Here is a 19,399-nt window from a genome sequence, read left to right as displayed (position 1 = left end):
TAAGTCAATTGATACTTCTGTTTTGTAACTGAGAGCTTGGCTGGAATAAAAACCAGCAGCCGTGTGGGCATCCGGGAACAGTGCTGGGAACCTCTGCCTTAAACCCTTAGGCTGAAGGTAACACTGGAACAGCAGCTGCCGTGGAAACCACAGACACGCCCCCACGTTCTACCTACCTTTGTATCCCTGCTCAGCCTCTCTGAGGTCGATTTTGGTGATGGGCTTGAAGTCGATGTCCCAGAGCCGGATGCACCCGTCCCGGCCACCCGTGGCGAAGCCTTCCTCACAGGCGTACATGCTGAAGATCCCAGCCTGCAAGGACATGGACACATGGGAGGGATCCTGAGCTCCAACGCGTTCATCAAGCAAAAGTCAAGAACAGGAGATGCTTTCAGCGTGCACAAGCCCGCCTAGACACCAGACTGACAAAAACTCATAAAGTACATATTTAAACACCTGTTCTTAAAGCTCAGACCGTCACTCCATATCATACTGGATTTGCACACTCACTGGACTTACTGGAGCACAGTATTTACTGGAGAAATACTGGGATCCTGCATTCACACAATTATTACCTATATTATTATCATTTGACGGGCTAGATTATAAGGACCTCTCTAACCCACTGGTTTTATGCACCAGTTCTGCTACTGGTTTGTTCTCTACTAAAAAATAATTTACTCAAGGGCCATCTATTCCTTATTAACCTTCTGGCTTGTTGGATGTACTGTAGCAACATGCTAAAACAAATATATGACTTTATTGCTGCAGCACTCTAGAGCTGCAGTAACACTGACTTCAAAGCGTGTGACAAAAGTGAGTGAAATGAAAAAGATCAACTGTATTTCTGTGAGAACGGACAGAGTTCAAGTCAACTGAAGAGGCCGGAAGGCTCACTGCTCAGAAAACCATCACTGATCCAACTGTGATCTGCAATTCTGTGTATACATTTTCAGAAATCTGATTCTTATGTTAAGCTTTTATATTATTTCTATATTAAATTTGAACCAGTGAGATTAAACATTCATTTTACTGTAAAACATTGTTAATTACAAATCAATTAAGTTGTTCAGATAGCTTTTATTTTCACTGTAACTAAGGCATCAATGTGGGTGTGTCAGATCATCAGAAACATCAAACAATTAAATTAAGTTTTCTAAGATCAGAAAGTCTGAGCCCAGCAAGACTTTCTTATTTTGTTCCTAGTTTCAGGACCACAGAAGCCACATAATCATAGGATTTATTTTTACTTCCTTTTCCCAATTTCTGAAAGCACAAGAACATGTGTAGATAGATAGCAGCTGATAAGAATCACTCAAGCCCAAGCTATTTCATACAGTTTCCTTATGACAGTGCCCATAACTTGCAATGCATCTCATTACTGTCAGTTTACTCCTTGCTTGGAACCCAAATTAGTTCTGTGACTCAGTCTCCCGCAGACTGTCTGAGAGCTGATCGTTTCTGTCTCCAGGGTCCACATTTGAGAGAGGAAGCACCGCACCATCCTACGCTTTTGTGTGGAGGATCAAGGACAAAACGCTTCTCTTTACCGAGGAAGTAAAGGACTTTGACTGCTGAAAGACAGAATTCTGCATGCACGTGCTGTCAGACAAGAGCCAATGGCCAGCTCGCGCAGCTTGTTGCCTGCAGCGAACCTGCACTAAATGGACTTCCTGCAATGAACATTTCACAAGCCAGTGCATCAAGGATAATAATTAATAATTTCTAACACTTCTATAGCGCTTTTCTGGACACTCCACTCAAAATGCTTTACAGGTAATGGGGATCCCCTCCACCACCACCAGTGTGCAGCCCCACCTGGGTGATGCGACAGTCCACTCCCCACACACACCAGCTCTCAGTGGGGAGGAGAACAGAGTGATGAAGCCAGTTCAGAGATGGGGATTATAAGGAGGCCAAGATTGGTAAAGGACAAGCAGAAATGCAGACAGGATGCCGGGGTAACACCCCTACTCTTTTCAAGAAACACCTTGGGATTTTTACTGACCACAGAGAGTGAGGACCTCGGTTTAACGTGTCGTCCAACGGACAATGACTTTTTACAGTATAGTGTCCCCGTCACTACACTGGCGCGTTAGGAGTCACACAGTCCGCGGGGTGAGCGCCCCCTACTGGCCCCACTAACACCTTTTCCAGCAGTAAGCTTAGATTTCACAGGAGGTCTCCCATCCAGGTACTGACCAGGCTCACACCTGCTGAGCTCCAGTGGGCCGCCAGTGGCGAGCTGCAGTACGACAGGACTGCTGGCTGAATGGAAAGAGGATGAAAGAGGGGGTGCTGTTTCACTCACCCCGTGTGCTCCCTGTACCGTGCGAGCCAGGTTGAGCCCCTTCCACACGTAGATGTCCCCATTCAGCGCCCCGGAATACGTAACGTCGTCTTTCGCACTGGCCAAGCAGAGGATGGTCTGCAGGTCCCCAGTTTTGCCGAATATTCCCCTTTTTGGTGTTAACGCATTTCCACATAAGGCCCAAAACTGGGGGGGAAAAAAGGGAATATATATTTCACTGTCGTTAATTTTCTGCCTTGTTCTCTTCAAATTAATTGTCTGTATAATACATTATGTGAATGTATACACTGTAAATAGGAGTATATTATTTATACTACTTAAAAACAAAAAATTGGATTTTTAAGGAGAAGCTTTTGTCCGTCTGTTTTTGAAACGTGGCTTACCACAGCTAACTGACTTTGGTTCGATTCACAGATGGGATGGGCGTTTGGGGATCTCTCAGATCTCCCTGTAAATCCCTTGGGAATTTATGTGGGAGGTGTTGCTGAGGAAGAGCGAGATAGTGGGCAAAACATAAAAAGATAAAAAGAAACAAATGTGCATCTGTGTATTTTTTGTCTCGCTTATCTGCAGTTTGGAGCTAATTGATTTTACCATGTCACTGTTTGTGCGTACGTCGGCTAATCTATCTGACAATTAAATGAAGTGATTATAATCAATAACAGGAAACTGGAATCTGCAGCGCAAGCAGAGCAATGTAGGAGGTCCCAGTGTGCTTTGGACAGTAAAAGACAGCTTTCCCAGGGGCAAATGACAGAGCAACTTGCTTGTTTTTGAATGAATTGAATTTGACATCTTCCAACTGCACCTCTGAAATAAGCATCTAAAGCAATTTGGCTCATTGCATTCAGTTTTCCAAACATCGCTCTGCAAGCTCGTTGGTGTGAGAAGTTTTGCTGTTCCTTTGCAGTGCTGGCGGCTTTGGTACCAGAAGATGCAAAGCACTGTTCACCCTGGCTTGGAATGGTGGGTGAACAACATAAATAGGTGATACTACATGAAAAGCAAAGTGGATATCCTGTCCTTCCAGAAAGAAACTTTCCATCTCATTTCCTACCAACAGACCGATATACATCCTACTGTGCATACATCTGTGTACAGCATGATTGTAAAGAAGTGCAATGCCTTTCTGTTAAACTGACCTTATATATAAATTAATCAGTCACAATATCTCCATCGGATTAAGTATTTGTAAAACAAGGTCTACATCATGTCTGCGTGTCTACATGTGACAAACTCAAGTGGACCTCTGTAAAGGAGACAAGGGGGGTATGCCGATCATACATGTCTTCAGTCATGATACTCTTCTTCTTTGAGATGTAAACAGGTCTGGAAAGTGGGGCAGGAACACTTACATGATGGATGGCCACTGAATCCATTCAGTGTGGATTTTATTCATTAACTGAAGTGCTTTGCAGTGCATAGCGCTGAGTGGGTAGAAACTTTGAACAGCTGTCCATTCAACAGCAAACCCAGCACCTTTCAATTCAGACAAACATCTTAGCTTGGCTATAAAGCTACAGTATAAAGCACTGAATATTACTGGCACTTAGAATGGAGTGACCAGTTTATTTAACTACAGGAGGACACTTTTGTCTTAGCACTGAATTAATGATTCTCTCCGTACCTTCTCTGCTCAGAAATGTTTTAAAGGTGTGTACGCAAGCGCTAAAATTAATCCTTCCACCCACTGTGTTTTTATTCATCCTTGCATTACTCTCTTTTACAGACATGACTTGAAATATTTTAACAAACAATTCAGCTGAACTGATTTTGTGTTTCCATCAAACAAAAAATGTTGGGCTTCCCATTGTTTCAACGCGATCCCCAAGGATGATCGAAAAACAGACCACTGTATTTCAGGTGTGTACTGTGGATACGGTGTCCAGCTGCATGTTTTTTATTTATGCTCCCCAGTGTGGGAAAGATCAGTATCTGGAACTGACATAAAATTGGATTTCAAATGAATTCAAATTGGATTTCAAATGAATAAATCCACTTGAATGAACAATAAAGAAATGATTCTTATAAACAAATGTTGGAATCAATCAAAAAAGAAGCACTGCATTGTAATTTGCCTTTGTTCAGTCACTTTAGCAAGTGTATTGCTCAATACGTATGTTATTTCATTCTGATTTAAGGAGCAGCTTTAGATGTTTATCCAACATGTTCAGGTATTACAGTAGGAAAGCCACGGTAATTCAAGCTCAGAGGACATAATAATGTAACAGGCACACACTGCAAATTGTGCTGTCTACTCCACTCCCATGTCTTAAGAAACTGCAGTTTGTTTGTTTTTTGTATGTTAAAAAACAGTCTCACCTTGATGTGCTTCACCCCGCAGCTCACAAGCCTGTTCTGTTGATACGGATCCCAGGCAATATCAAAGATCTGTAACAGTGCCAAGCAATTAAGAGTCACCGCAGGTATTTCAACAAATGTAATTAAAAAAAACCCAAAAGTATTTGTCCAGCACTAAACCCCTGTTATTTAATCACTGACCCTGTGAGCCTTCCTGCAAGTCCCAGAGACTGAGCAGTGGCCAGGCTTCAAGTCATAGCAACTGGTCACGGGGAAGCCAGCCAGATGCAGGAAACCCCTAAGCCATCATCGGCCCAGTTTATGAGGGAGACAGATGCCAAGATGAGCCAATGAGCGCTCAATGGAGGCGCCCACGCATGTGCACACATCGAGGCAGAACCACTCCTTTGCCTCTCCTCCACTGATGTTCTTGTGCATTCCGATTTGACTGGAGGTCCTCGGCTCCGAGGGGCACATCAGTGAAATGCACAAAGCTGTACTCAGCTGTGCTGTGCAAATTAATTACCCTATGTGCTGCTTCTGCACTGAAAGAGGATCCGTGGGAATGAAAAGGCAAGTCTTTTACTGTTTTTACATTTGACTTGACAGAATTTACCGACACTGACTTCATGGGATTCTTTTAGACACTTGAGCATCAGTTTGATGAGGTTTTCTGTTCATCCCTGAGCAGAATGTATCTTATTCCTGGCAAGAGTCACTCGGTTGTTGTAAACTCAGAAGTATAGGATGCACAACTGGACTACATTAAGGAGCTTTACCAGCTTCTAGCATGATACCATCAGACCTCAGATGCTAAGCAAGCCTTGGCATAGTCAGTACTGGGATAGGAGACAAGGGAGAAGTGAGATGCTTCTATAAATGGTGTTGGTTGACTAGTAGTTGGTACTCTTCTTTCTGAACCAGAATTTTCACATCAAAGCCCAAGTATGGTGACAGGGGACACGTGCTTTCGGTGCCATCCTAGGGATGAGAAGTCAAGCCATGGTCCTGACAACTCGGTCTTTAAAGATTCCATGGCACTGCTGGCAAGATTAGAATGGTCAACAATGGCATCCTGGCTGAATTCATTATCTGGTCCCTTGGAAGTTCCCCCCTAACACACTGAGTGAAGGCATTCACTGAGGGTGCAGAATAGCAGCTGTGTGTCACTTAGGTGGAGGCTACACTTCAGCGGTGAAAGAAAGGGCTTTGTGATCCAAAACTCTGCACAAATGCCATTCCACCACTGCAGTTAATGCTACTGCTACTAATCCTACACTGGGGACACAGAGTCAGTCCACTATAGGGCACACATACGCATAAAGCTTTAAATACAAGGGATTTTATTTAGAACAGAAATACCTCCTGATGTGATGACAATTTTATGGCAAAAGCTTGAGCTTGAGCTATGCATTCCTCCACAAAATTGTCTGGCAGGGCAACTCTAAAATTGTGAAATTGTACAGAAACTCTTGGAACAGTGACTTGTCCCCTGCATTATAAATGCGAGTTATCTATGTGGAATTGGCAAGCTATTTCAGTGCTGCTCCAGCTGCAAGATTCCAGGGGTGTAACACGGCCAAAGGCCCAGAGCACCACTTTCCATTTTCAACACATTCAGTCGGCCCTGTTGATGCTCATGCACAAATTCTAGGGACACAGGATGCCCCGTCCCTACCCTGTCGGAGTGTCCGGTTGCTGTGGCCAGCACTTTCCCTTTCTTCCAGTCCCAGACGCACACTGTGTTTTTGGCATCCAGCCCCACCGAGGCTAAACGCTTCGGAAACGAGGAAAAGAGGAAAGAAAAAAAATATTTTTTGCAGCTGTTAAATAATGACAACTTGACAGAGAAAGACAGATTCGATAAGTCTCGACTTGAACACTGTTAAAGAAAACAAACCACTGCAGAAAGTGAGGCAGTAAAAGGCATCAGATTGCTTACGCAAGGCCAATATTCTAATTGAGCTTTCAGTAAAAACTAAAAGACATAAAAGATGCTATTACTCTGAATACAATTACCATTAGGTGAGTCAATGTGTATACTTTTTTCTAAAGAATTAAGTGAAACAATGTGTCTTTTTTTTCATTTAGTGTTTACTGCACATTGGATAACTGCTACATTGCAATACACAATTCAAACAGCGCTGTAGAATGCTGACTTTCAGACCCATTTAAACCTCTTACGGAATCTTTAATAAATTTCTTTAACACAAATGTCCTTCTTTTTTTAAGAACAATTATCTAATGCTTCTAATGAGGTTCATAATGAAGCCTGTAATAATCCCAAAAACAAATTGCATATATTCAATAGGAGTCTTACAAGCTTATGAAGCAATAATACTAATCATTTATCATGATAACAGAGCTCTACATTATGAACACCATTTCCAAAACAAAGATAGCTTTAAGAAGTGGTCTTTCAGTTGTCAGATTTTAATTGTGATTTAAATAAAACCTTTCAATATAAACGTTCAGTGGTTAAATCCCGTTTAGAGTCAGTGAACACCTATAGTTTTTAACATTGAAAGAAAATATTGCTTTATAAGCTTTTAACTCTTCACTAGAGCTTTCCCCAATCTTTTTAAACATGTCAGAAAGAAGGGTTTCAGTCTGAGCATATAGCTTCACTGTAATGCGCTGTATTTAAATCCATGCTGGTACGTGAGAATGTGGGGCAGTTCGGCCATTGAGATAAAAGTTGTAGATTTAAGTTGAACGTCAAGCAGACAACTTGAAACAGCTCCCCACTGAGCTCAGCAAGCTGCCCACCCAGGAAAAGTTCTGCAGTTCTTGTCAAAGAGGTACAGCCCTTCCATCTCAAAGACATGGGACACGTTCTCCACGGGAATTTCCAACTCCTTATACTTACAGAAAGGTGGTCTCTTCTTGTTACCCCAGGAGGGCACCTCAAGTCAACAGTAATGAAGAAAAAGGGCTACCTTGACTTTTTTTATAATTCTAAGAGAACTCAAAGTCAGCAGTTACTTTAGATGCTTAGAAAGCAACAGTTTGACCAAACACCATGTCAAGGCATCAGATACGTATGGTGCAAGTGTTACTGGGGAACTGCAGTGCTATTTTCATATTTTCCAGGTTAGAAAGAATCACCATTGATGCGTGCATTTCAAACTGCAATAACAGTAAAATGTACACAGTAACCTGTAAAACATTCAATTAACATTACAAAATACACAAAATTTCCAGGTATGTGCAGCTCCATATTCTGCATTTCAGAATGAGGCAACAAACTTTCCGGTGACATGTGGCGGCCCTATTACATTGTAAACAAGCGGGCTTGTGACTACATCTCTTTTAATCCAACAGAAACACTGCTCTTGGTTTTGAAAAGGTTTTGCCGACAAATACTACTAACTCGTTAACTCTGCATGCAGACCACATTGGAACATTTCTGCAGTGAAAAGGCTGCTGCACAACCTGTATTTATTTGCTCATACATCGCAGTACATCAGTCATTGCGGAGACTAATGAGCAGGAAGGGCTGCTTCACGTCGCAATTCGGGGGAACTTGCATTTGAGTTGCATCAACACAGCGACTTACAGTACTTTCACAAAATTCAAGATTTTTTGCTTAATTTGTTAACGAGATTTAATAACCGAGACATTGGGACTGCAGTTCCCCTTTAAGCATGAAGACTTTACCTGGACAGTTCTCTCACTTGACATGCCTTCCACAAATATTCTGCATGTAGATCATTCAAAGGGATTTGCAAGTGGAATTTGCAGGATACATAAGGTTTCTTTATTAAACAGACAAGAAACTCAATACAATATAAAGCCCACCTTACCAAAGTTCACCTGGTAATCTGAATCAGAGTTTTAAAAAACAACTAGTTTGACCCACATCTGAATAGATGTGCAAGAAAGATATTATTGACAACTGCAGAACTATGTTTTTTTTTCTGATCTAGCAAATCCACTCTTGTGGATTGCAACTTGTTTATTAATAAGAGCTAGGGGAATGGTGAAATTCTTTTGACTGGTGTTTGTTTTTCACTGATGCAATTTGCTTGGATAGGCCCTGAACATTTTGTTGTGATGGAGCCCGACTCCTTAGAGCTTCAATCAATGCAGGGTTCTGAGTCATTCAAATTATGGCTCCATTTTACCCAAAATAGTACAGTGTTTTTTCATCATCTGAAGAATCTTATAGGAGAACTTTATCAGGTGCAGCACATAAGAAAATCCACTCATTTAATCCAAGGTGCAGGAATATATTTCCATTCAAACATGTCAGAAAACAACAATCATTTTACAATCAACCAGATATATTCCATCTTTTTTACCAGAATTCTCTAATCTGTTTTTCCATTAGAAGCAGAATTGACAGGACAGTGCTATTACAATCTGGAATATATTCCAGTAATAGCAGTCAGTGCTGCAGGTGCATTAGAGAGATGGCTGTGACCATCCCATCAATTACATAGTGTGCTGTGAGACACATTCTTCACGGGCTGCTGTCTAGGAGGTGACATTGTATTTGTTAGCACCAGAACTCATTCAGTCTGCCTAAGCTCTGCCCAAGTGATTTGGGCACCCCCCACCCACACGATAGCCTAGAAAGCAGCAAAGGCACGTTTAAGGCTGGTGGCACAAATGGATCTGCCAGCAGTATTCAAAAACAATGACGCTTTCTCCCAAGCAACAGCCATGGAACTCATTCATAAATCATTTCCTGTGAATTACCATGTGGCATTGTCGGCACCATCACATTGCAAGCAAAGCTAAAGAAAAACGAGCCGCTGTCACACTCTCTGCCTATTAAAAATGGCTTCTCAATTTCGTGTCTAGGTGAGAATGGAAGACATACCCTTTTGCTTTGGCTGTTATATTTCAGAAAGCTGTCTAAAGATGGCAATGCACAGAACTTTATTATTAAATCCTTTTCACTGCATAATATTCAGTAAGGCCCACTTTAATATTCTCTGTAAATGAAAGCAAAACAGTCTCCATCCTGTACATATTGCTGGCATTTTATCTTCATGTTTTATTGTTATGCAGTATGTTCTGCTTCTTGAGCTGGGACTTCTTGATGATTGTCGTTTCAATCATCTCAGTCCACTACATTATCCTCGCGATAATAAAAATAATAAAATAATAAAATAACAGAAAACAGGACAGGTGGGCTGAGAGAAGTGAGAGTAAGAAACACTTGTGCACGAAACAAATTATGAGTGTTGATTTTCTGATTACCAGTGCTGATTTCCTAGGGTCCCTTGGGAATAGCCACAATGACAGTCCTGGATCGATGAGCAACTGGAAGCCAGGGGAACATGATGACACCCTGCAGTTTGTAGAGTCTCTTATACCCTCATACAGCCATCACTATCTGTATTACCCTGCTGCTTGTAAGCAAAGTGCAGCCAAAGAGGGGAGAGAGGTATCAAAGTCTCTTTGCTTATGTTTGTAACAAGGCGTAGTGAGCAGCCACCCATAAAACCCCAGAGAGGTCTCTGGGAAAATGGAGGAAATCAGAGCACACATGTGAGGAACATGCAAACCACACAGACATGCTGATTGAGCCCAGGACCCTGCAGTCACGTCAGCCCACGTCACTGGACTTGATTCTATTAAGATTACCTGTCCATCTGAGTCAAAGGCCAGGCAGGCCACTCCATGGGTGTGCACGTCTTTGAGAATGGACACGGTCTGCACACTGTACGTGTCCCACACGCAGATGTAAGGGTCCTTCCCAACCTGGCCGGTGGCAACCTGAATTTTATCAGGGTGCAAAGCTAAACTGTAGAAGAAAAGGAAAGAAGGAGATTATGAGTCTATCACAGCCCATTTTGCAACAGCTGAACAGCCTGTTATTAGCTAGGTTACGATCTGGACTGTGGTTATTCAGTGCTGAAATTCTATGATGATGTGCGTGTATTAACCACTGATCAGCTATCACAACCAGTAACAAAATTACTGAAAACATCTTTTAGAAAGATAAGCAACTCCCTATCTTGGCAATGGCCAAGATGATTTTTAAAACCATTTATATATTTCATATATTTGTGGTCCTTCGTTTTGCTTAACCTGCTATTCAGGAAAAGATTAGCAGCTCACTGCACGGCAGGTTCTGAAAAGACAATTTATTCCAAGGTTTTGAACAGGGACTTTAAAGGTCATAAATATTTTTTTAAGTTTCTGTTTCCTATCCCATGTCTCAGTTCAGTGTCTAATGCCCTATAGCTAAGTAGGAACCAGTTCTGCTCTGGCACTAATGTCATTTAAACATAAAAGTCATGGATGTTTCTGGGGGAGGGAGAGGTGGGGGGACTGTGCTTCCTGCTGTCAGTGAGGCAGCAAATGAGATTTTTGTGAGCTAAACTGGTCTCTGTCTCTTTAATAAACACAACATGAGACTGAGATTATTTTCTCACTGAAATCTAATTCAAAACAGAGCTGCAGCACACGAGAAAGCACAAATGATAATACGAATAACTGTATATTAGGGAGGTCATCCTTCCATCCATTTTCTAAGTGCTTCACCCAGTGCAGGGTTGTGGGAGAGCTGGAGCCTAACCCAGACAATCCCTAGCAAATGGACGCAAGGCAGGGTACACCCTGGACGGGTCTGAAGAGGACATAAAATGCAGTTTTCGAAGAACATACAGGACAGAACAAGGCGTATTGTCTGATACAAATGACAAAGGGTCATCAGAATGGGCTAACAGACAAACTGACACAAAAAGATAGTGATCTTTGTTATTACTCTCACAACACATAACAGGAAAGGTGCACGATCTGTTGGTACCTATACATGGGTTTTATAAGGCACAGTTAGCATTTACCTTTACAAACACACACTACTGCCAAGTGATCAAAGGGATTGAGACTGGAAAACACGAAACATACTGTAACACAACACCCACTTCTACAAGAAGGTCTCAAAAGAGACAGAAGTGTAAAGTGATAAAAGCCTACTTCCTACATCATATACTTCCACAAAAACGTTTTACTCCAATGTACAGTCACCCAGGAGCTGGGACACATCAGTTTAGAGTTTTGCATGTTAACACTGAGACAGAAAAGAATGAGAGCACAACAGGGTAGACACTTCAGATTCATTCAGATTTCAGATTTTTATGTTAAAAAAGTTAAAAAAGAAAAAGTTTGAGGTTAAAATGACTGAAGCACTGAATTCAATGAGTGTTGGGTGTTGCATTATTCCAATCACACACTCAAAGTAATTGCAAGCTATTATAATTTTAAATAGTTTCCCATATGGTTTGGACCAATATATACTGTAAATTAAGGAAATGCAATCAATTAAATAATTCCCTTCCGCTATCTCAAAGTAAGTAACTAGTTTCCTGCATTTATTCAGATTGGACATTACAGATTCTGACACTTCTTGAATTTAGAGCAGTTAGGGACATTCTAATTCATCCCACTAAACCATTAAATGAACACATTGGCTAAACAAAGAAAGAATATCCAGATAATCAGGGTATGAGATGACGCACGTTTTGCTGGTTATGGTATTTGTCTCTTATACGATGCGTCTTCAACAAAACAGGACAGGACGCATGAGTGTAATGTACTCAGCACAACCTGCAGTTTCGCACTGCCGCAAGCAAAGCAATAGATGAATCAACAGCATAGCAGGAGCCAGGCTGGAAAACAAAACCTTCAGACAATTTCAGTCCTTTCTGGTAAATATAACTCAACTTCAAACGTATATTATTGGATACAATGAATCACAGGAAGAAAAATGTTCAATAATTAATAGTTCCTTACACTTATATAGCACTTTTCTGGACACTCCACTCAAAGCGCTTTACAGGTAATGGGGATCCCCTCCCCCACCACCAGTGTGCAGCCCCACCTGGCTGATGCGGCGGCAGCCATAGTGTACCAGTACACTCCCCACACACCAGCTCTCAGTGAGGAGGAGAGCAGAGTGATGAAGCCAGCTCAGAGATGGGGATTATTAGGAGGCCATGACTGGTAAAGATCAATGGGAAATTTGGCCAGGACGCCGGGGTAACACCCCTACTAGTGATGTGCAGGTTGACTCATAATCGCGGGTCGGGCGGGCGCGGGTTCTCACAGCCGCGGGCGGGTGTGGGTCAAAAAAAAAAGCCAACCCGCGCATCACTAACCCCTACTGTTTCAGAGAAACACCCTGGGAGTCAGGATTTTGGTTTGACATCTGATCCAAAGGACAGTGTTTTTTTACAGTATAGTGTCCCTATCACTACACTGGCTAAGACTACAGACCACAGGGTGAGCACCCCCAACTGGCCCCATTAACACCTCTTTCAGCAGCAGCCTTAGTTTTTCCCAGGAGTCTCCCATCCAGGGACCAACCAGTCTCACACCTGCTGAGCTTCAGTGGGCTTCCAAGTGTGAGCTGCAGGGTGATATAGCTGCTGGCTGATATGTGACCACAAAACTATAGTTATTGGACAAACAGGTTTTATAGCACATATGCATTAATCCATAACACTGACATTTGTAACTAAAGGTTATTATAACTTAAGGCTTTCAAAGACTAAATCTGCCAGAATTTTAATGAACCTTATTGATACTGTCTAATAATTTAGTAGGTTAAATTAAAAAATAGTATATTACTGTGTGTATGGAGATGTATATATAACATGGCAGAGACATTCTAAGCACAGAGTTACAACTGGAAATAGTAATGCAAATGAAAATCCATTTACAACAGGACTTTTGTTGTATGTCTTATCTAAAGCACTGAAAAAAGGAGGCTCAGGAAAATGGTTTGTAACTTTTCTTATGTTCTTAAACTCTTCTCTTCAATCATTACACTACCTCATTACAGAGGTGATTACTCCAGACACATGAAAACCTACCACCTGCAGTTTGAGATTTAATCTTTTACGAGGAATGTTATTAAAAACTTTTTGAAAGTCTAAACACACCATATAACAACACTGTTAATTTCATGCACTTTTGCCGCCTACTGTAACTGTTGTTGCTTCTTCAGAGAACTTAAGGTAAAAAACGTGTTTAAGCAAGACTTCATGTACAGTACCTCTTCTAAAGTCATTTTGACTATTCTCTAGAATATAATTTCTATATTTTGATCTTCATCCTCTGGTCTAGATCTAATAATTGTTTCCACATCCTGACATGTAAAAGGAGTCAGATGTATGTGTCTGATTGCTTGGTTCAATTTTCTCACCCTTCTTGGGTACTGCACTGGTAATTCTCCAGTCCACGGTTACTACCCCTGAGTTCACTCCAGTCCACGGTTACTACCCCTGACTTCACTCCAGTCCACGGTTACTACCCCTGACTTCACTCCACTCCACGGTTACTACCCCTGACTTCACTCCACTCCACGGTTACTACCCCTGACTTCACTGACTGCTGGAGTTGCGCCACAACCTTCTTAATTACATCTCCTGTTTCCCTGAGTACAACTGGTAAGATACCATCAGACACAGTACAAGGGATTTATTAACCTTGAGCACTTCTAGTACCTGAAATGCTTCTCCTTCCGCTATGCTGATACTATCCAATACAGAATTCAGTCCTTCTGTTGACTAGGGCATGTTGTTGCCTCTTGATTAATGAACACCACAGAGAAATACTTGTTTAGTACTTCATCTATTTCCCTTGCAATGTCAAGAAGTTTCCACTTATTGTCCTGGATATATTTCTCCCTTGATGGTTCTGTGCTGTTGTAGTAAGAACCTGTTATTATTTATTTTAGGTTCCACTGCAATGTTACTTTCATTTCCTCTAAAGGACTTTGTAATATCCTTTTTATCTGTGTTTGCAACTTTAAAAAGTTAATTCACTTTATAAAACTCTTTCTTTTCCCTAATACGTTTCCTAATCAATGTGTTCAACCATCTGGGATCCATTTCTATCCTGTCCTATTTTACTTCTCTTAAACTGTGTGTCATTCTTTAAAATCTGCTTTCCAGGGACTGTAAGCTTTGCTTTGGACTCAACCTGTACAGTTTTAAAATATACTTCAAAACACAGCATGTTATGATCACAGATCCCTGATGGCTCTCTCAAATCTGTTTGCCTCACTCTGTCCTGATTATTTGAAAATACACAATCTACACAAGCATTTCCTCTCTGACAAACTGGGTAAGAAAGAATTCATTAACCATGTTTGCTATTTTACTTTCTGCTGTAGACACTCCTATATCTTGCCCAAGCTATGTGGGGATTCCTAGTCCATGTGAAAAGTCTAGTTATGAGAGTCAAGGCAATACCCCTTTAATTGTTTTAATTGAAAGGAAAAGGTCTAGTGTTGTCTAGGGATAGCTGAAAAGACTCTCTGCGCCCTGGAGAGACTTCTATAATTCTCTGTGAAAGTTTAATAGCTGATGGAGCCACAGTTGTGCTCCTTGATTAATGGTTCCCTGTGAAAATAAATCGTGAGCTCTTGGCAAGCCAAAAAAGGCCATCTGTGATGCAATGTAGTACGTGTTACTTATTCCGTTTTCAAAAGAAAGCTTTACGAGATACTACAGCTGTACTGTATGCTTTCTGTTACGATGTAATAAAAAAATTCAGTAAATGACAATCGTCTTTAAGTTTCTTGAAGGCCTCCAACAAGTGAAAAGCAAATATGTTGTAAAATTATACATCATCCTTGTATCTAGTTCACTTGTTAATTTACCTTAGACAAACCTAAATCAGGCTCCAGACACAGCACCGCTGCTACAGAGATTTTTTTCTTCTAATCTCTACCTGCTGCTAAAATCAGTTTCGCATCAGGAGAAAACTCCTAGAGTAATACAGCAGTACTTTTATTATCCCACCTGCTGTATAAACACGCACCTACTGTATGTAGTGTATCTAGGCCAAGAGAAGGCAAATATGCAGTTCCTAAGAAAAACAAGAAACTGCAATGGCTTTTAAACGTTTCCTAAAACTAATTCACAGAGAAACTGGGAGGGGTGGTCAATCAGTGATGCACAAGCCCCTAGGCAAAGCACTGTGGTCCCACAAGTGATAGTGAAATCGTCTAATCGCTCAGCCTTAGAGCCTGGGATATGGTCTTAAATCTCAGCAGAACCCAGCCTGGGAAAGACTAAATCTAAACTGGCATCACCAATGTGTCTCTTGTATTTGAAAGGATTTGACCCTTCCAAGAGCCAAAGGTTGGTTGGGGAATTGTGTATTGATTGGGATTTTTACTAGGGTTTTTCAGTAAAAACGAAGTGTTAAACTACTACGATCTTTATTAAATAGGCACCGAGCACATCCGGCAGAAACCACCTAGATGGAGCCTAGACAAGATAACATCCTCAGACCAGGAAACAGCAGCTTGGCAACATCTACTGAACAGGTTCACTGCATGATGTAAAATCAGAACAACCTTGTCTCTCTTCAGTGTTCACAAGGATTGATTTGTAACCATGGAATTAGAAACACATCCAGAGGCAGTAGCTTTTATTCATCCACTGATGGATATACTTGGTAATAATATTTGGTGAAATGAAAACATTAATAGAACCAGCACCTTTAAAATGTCTTTTGCAGTAAAATGCCTTTCGAGAACCTGACTGGCAATAAGAGGTCTTCATTTCACAGTTACACGCTCCAGGCTCTCAGAGAAATCCAAATTGTTGTTACATCCTTACAGAGCATCTTTGCAAGGATGTGGAAAGACACATGAAAAACGCTACAGTTAAAAAGAGACGGAGTGCCAAGGAACACCACAGCACGTGTTCTTTATCTCCTCACTGCAGACATGCGAAGTGCTGGGGAGGAGAAAGCACTTGCTGTGCATGGAAGAGCTCTGCAAATGAAAATCGTGAGCCAGGAAAGAAATGAACTAAGTTTGTGTTTTAATCACATACAACAACAGCAGCAGAGCCCGGGGGTGGGTAAATGGGCATTTTGCAGACCTAGTGACTAGAAAGGGCAATTTCTCTGTGGCTACTGTATCTCAATAGACTAAAGTGGCCCAAAGTGAGTGGGGAGCCTGCAAAACAAGCTGGAATCAGGTTTAACAATACCCTGATCAGCTGGCCCCAGGCGTATCCCCCCATGTGCACCTGGATCAGTGCAGCTGACAGAGCAATGTCACAAACCGCACGCAGGCACGCAGGCAGGCTGGCAGGCTGGCAGGCTGGCACGCTGGCACATTCCCACGAGCCACCGATCACTCACTAATTAACTTCATTCACCTTGTCTACTTAAACCCCCACTCTGCCACTTGGCCTCACTCACTATTGAGGTTTCCTCAGCCAGAGCTACGCATCCAGTTCGCGACTTAGTCCAGCCTCTCGTTCTTGTGACCCTCTGGACTTCTGACCCTTTGCTCCTGATCTCCGACCTTGCCCTAAACAGACGATTTGGATTACATTCGCCTTAGGAATTCAGTTTCCTCTCTCTCTGACTCCGCACAGGGTCGATTTCCCTACCTGTTCCCTCGGCACACGTGACAAGCAAAGGTAATGATCGAAAAGGTGACAGCACTATTTCACACTGCAGAGAAACAGGCTCTTCCCTATAATATGAAATCATGCCAACCTAAAGGCCTGGAGAGAACACAATCCTAGTTTTATTTAGTCGCACTTAATCATTAATTTACAAAAACGTGGAGCGCAAGAAAGTATTTTAAATACCTGGGTCTGAAGTCACTAGCTCTGATCCTTGAAGACTGTAGAATTTTCACAATTACATAAAAAGTAGGGAAAACAAAGATCAGCCTAACTGGTTACAATAAGATTGACGTGCTCATCATTAAGTGAAAATGTTAGGTATAAACCTACTGCACTGCTTGGGAATACCGGGGTATAAACCAGTACAAAAATGCAAGTACAAGGTTCTGAGCATGCTTCAGTATCTGGGTTGTTTTTTGTGGAACAGCTCGTTTTCTATGAGGAAGGAACAATGTGAAAAACAGCAGAGGTGTGAGACAGAAGCAGTAAATGGTTCTGCCTCAGTAAAGGCAGTGTTTTTTGCGGTGACATTGAACGGATGGTAAATACAAAACAGATGCTCTGATGCTTTCCCTTTTCCGTGCATATTGATGCTACAGTACCTTGTCTGGCCTATTTCATTTACAAACACATGACAACAAAGACATTTGACAATATAAATGTACCATACTACAAGCACCTCCGCACATGATGTCTTTTCCCAGCATACTGACTGTACTCAGACTTTTTTGTTGTATCAGATTCACACTCTGTCAGCCTGCTGGCATTCATCACTCCAGTAGCTCCACTCTGGAAAGATACCAGCAGGCACAGCCTTCACCTAGAGAAGGCATTTGCTTGATACTGCATACTCCAGAATTTCTGCAATGTCTATAGATCTGTTCTTTCCAGTTTTCACATTTAGGACTTTAAGCTATGGTTTGTCTTTATTTCAGGGCTTGTTATAAGAAGTTAGAAAACAGTGGATCCAAAACTTTTTAAAGTGAAATGAAGAATTACCCTGTGCTCCTTGTGTCCCCACAACACAGCTTAGTATTTCAGTATAATAATAGTTCAGCCTAATCAGCAGTGATAAAATAAAGTTTCAGACTTGTCAGAACTTCCAGAAATTTGTATATATTGACTCTCAACATGTCTGCTGCTAGTATTAAAAGCTGACAAATAAATCAAGCAAGGCTAACACAACAAATAAAACCGGTAGTTTTTAAAGAAATAAAAATAAACGACTAATTACTGAGCTGTATAGAATTATCTTAAACTGGCTTCACAAAATTATAGTTGGTGTATTTACAAAGCTCTGCACGCTGCAATAAACACAGGCTCACTCCTGGCGATGAGCATTGATAATTACAGTTATTTGCCCATGTCAGGGTTTTGCTGAAGAGTGATTTATGGGCAAAGCTTAAGTGCACAAATAAAAACAAGACATAAATGAGTGCTCACAGGTCACAAGGCTTTAGGAGATGCTGGCTGCTCACTGTTTAATTATCATTCCTATTTTTCACACCCCACCCTCCTCTGGCTTCCAACTGCTTAGCGAGAGCCTCAGGTTACAGTGATACTGAAAATCCTAACTTGCATACAGTCTGATGGCTGAAATAAAGTACCTGTACACTTGCAACCAAACGTTTCTACTAAGTGCATTTTCCTGTAGTTTTAATAATAATAATAATAATAATAATAATAATAACAACAACAACATAACTTTATTAACCCTTTACAATTTCTTGCATTAGAAATGATCTTTTTGCATACCCCTGCTTGCTCTCCATAAGAAACACAGACACACAGATAGAGAGAGAGAGCCTGGGGTCAGAGCACAGGGTCAGCCACTGTACGGCGCCCCTGGAACTACTGGGGTTAAGGGCCTTGCTCAGGAGCCCAACAGAGTAGGATTCCTCTGCCGGCTGCAGGATTTGAATGGCAACCTTCCAGCCACAGGCACAGATCCTGAGCCACAGAGCCACCGCTCCAGTAGTCTTGTACTACTGCTAAACATTTAACACATTTACAATAATATCAGGCAGACACAATGCTGGAAGTTGATGTGGCACTGCCCTTTTCCTTTCTTTTGACATCATCATAACTACATCACTTCCTTAAGATAACCACACTACACTGGGGTGGACTTAGGAAGTGCCCAAACAATACAAATACATAAAACCTGCGATTCTGTGTCAGTCATAAAGCTTTAATATTAGTTGTGCACGATTCCCTCTTGCCGTTTTTGTATGTCCTCTGGGTTATATAGCAAATCTGTTCATGTGGTTTAACTTGCTGGCTATTTCACACAAGTGGCTGTAAAAGAGTTTGATGGACATCATTACTAGGTGCTCTGGTGCCAATCTAAAGCACTGTGCCTGGACAACCTGCATATATTCCCCCC

At 41.6% G+C, this 19,399-nt stretch overlaps 1 protein-coding gene across 1 annotated transcript in view; it reads right to left on the bottom strand.

Moving 5' to 3' along the window:
* eml6 (EMAP like 6) overlaps positions 1-19,399 on the bottom strand; it is a 115,448-nt gene that overhangs the window by 64,571 nt on the left and 31,478 nt on the right. Inside the window, exons 3-7 of the mRNA XM_088934406.1 lie at positions 10,211-10,370; positions 6,291-6,389; positions 4,634-4,702; positions 2,312-2,497; positions 177-312 (exon numbers count right to left, since the gene is read on the bottom strand). Coding sequence (XP_088790532.1) covers positions 177-312; positions 2,312-2,497; positions 4,634-4,702; positions 6,291-6,389; positions 10,211-10,370 — 650 coding nt within the window. The remainder of the gene's footprint in view (positions 1-176; positions 313-2,311; positions 2,498-4,633; positions 4,703-6,290; positions 6,390-10,210; positions 10,371-19,399) is intronic.

This window comes from Atractosteus spatula, chromosome 15 (genome assembly GCF_055471065.1).
Source record: "Atractosteus spatula isolate fAtrSpa1 chromosome 15, fAtrSpa1.hap1, whole genome shotgun sequence".
Classification (NCBI taxonomy): domain Eukaryota; kingdom Metazoa; phylum Chordata; class Actinopteri; order Semionotiformes; family Lepisosteidae; genus Atractosteus; species Atractosteus spatula.
Note: the sequence above shows the minus strand (reverse complement) of the source record. Positions and strands in the feature narration are given on the sequence as shown.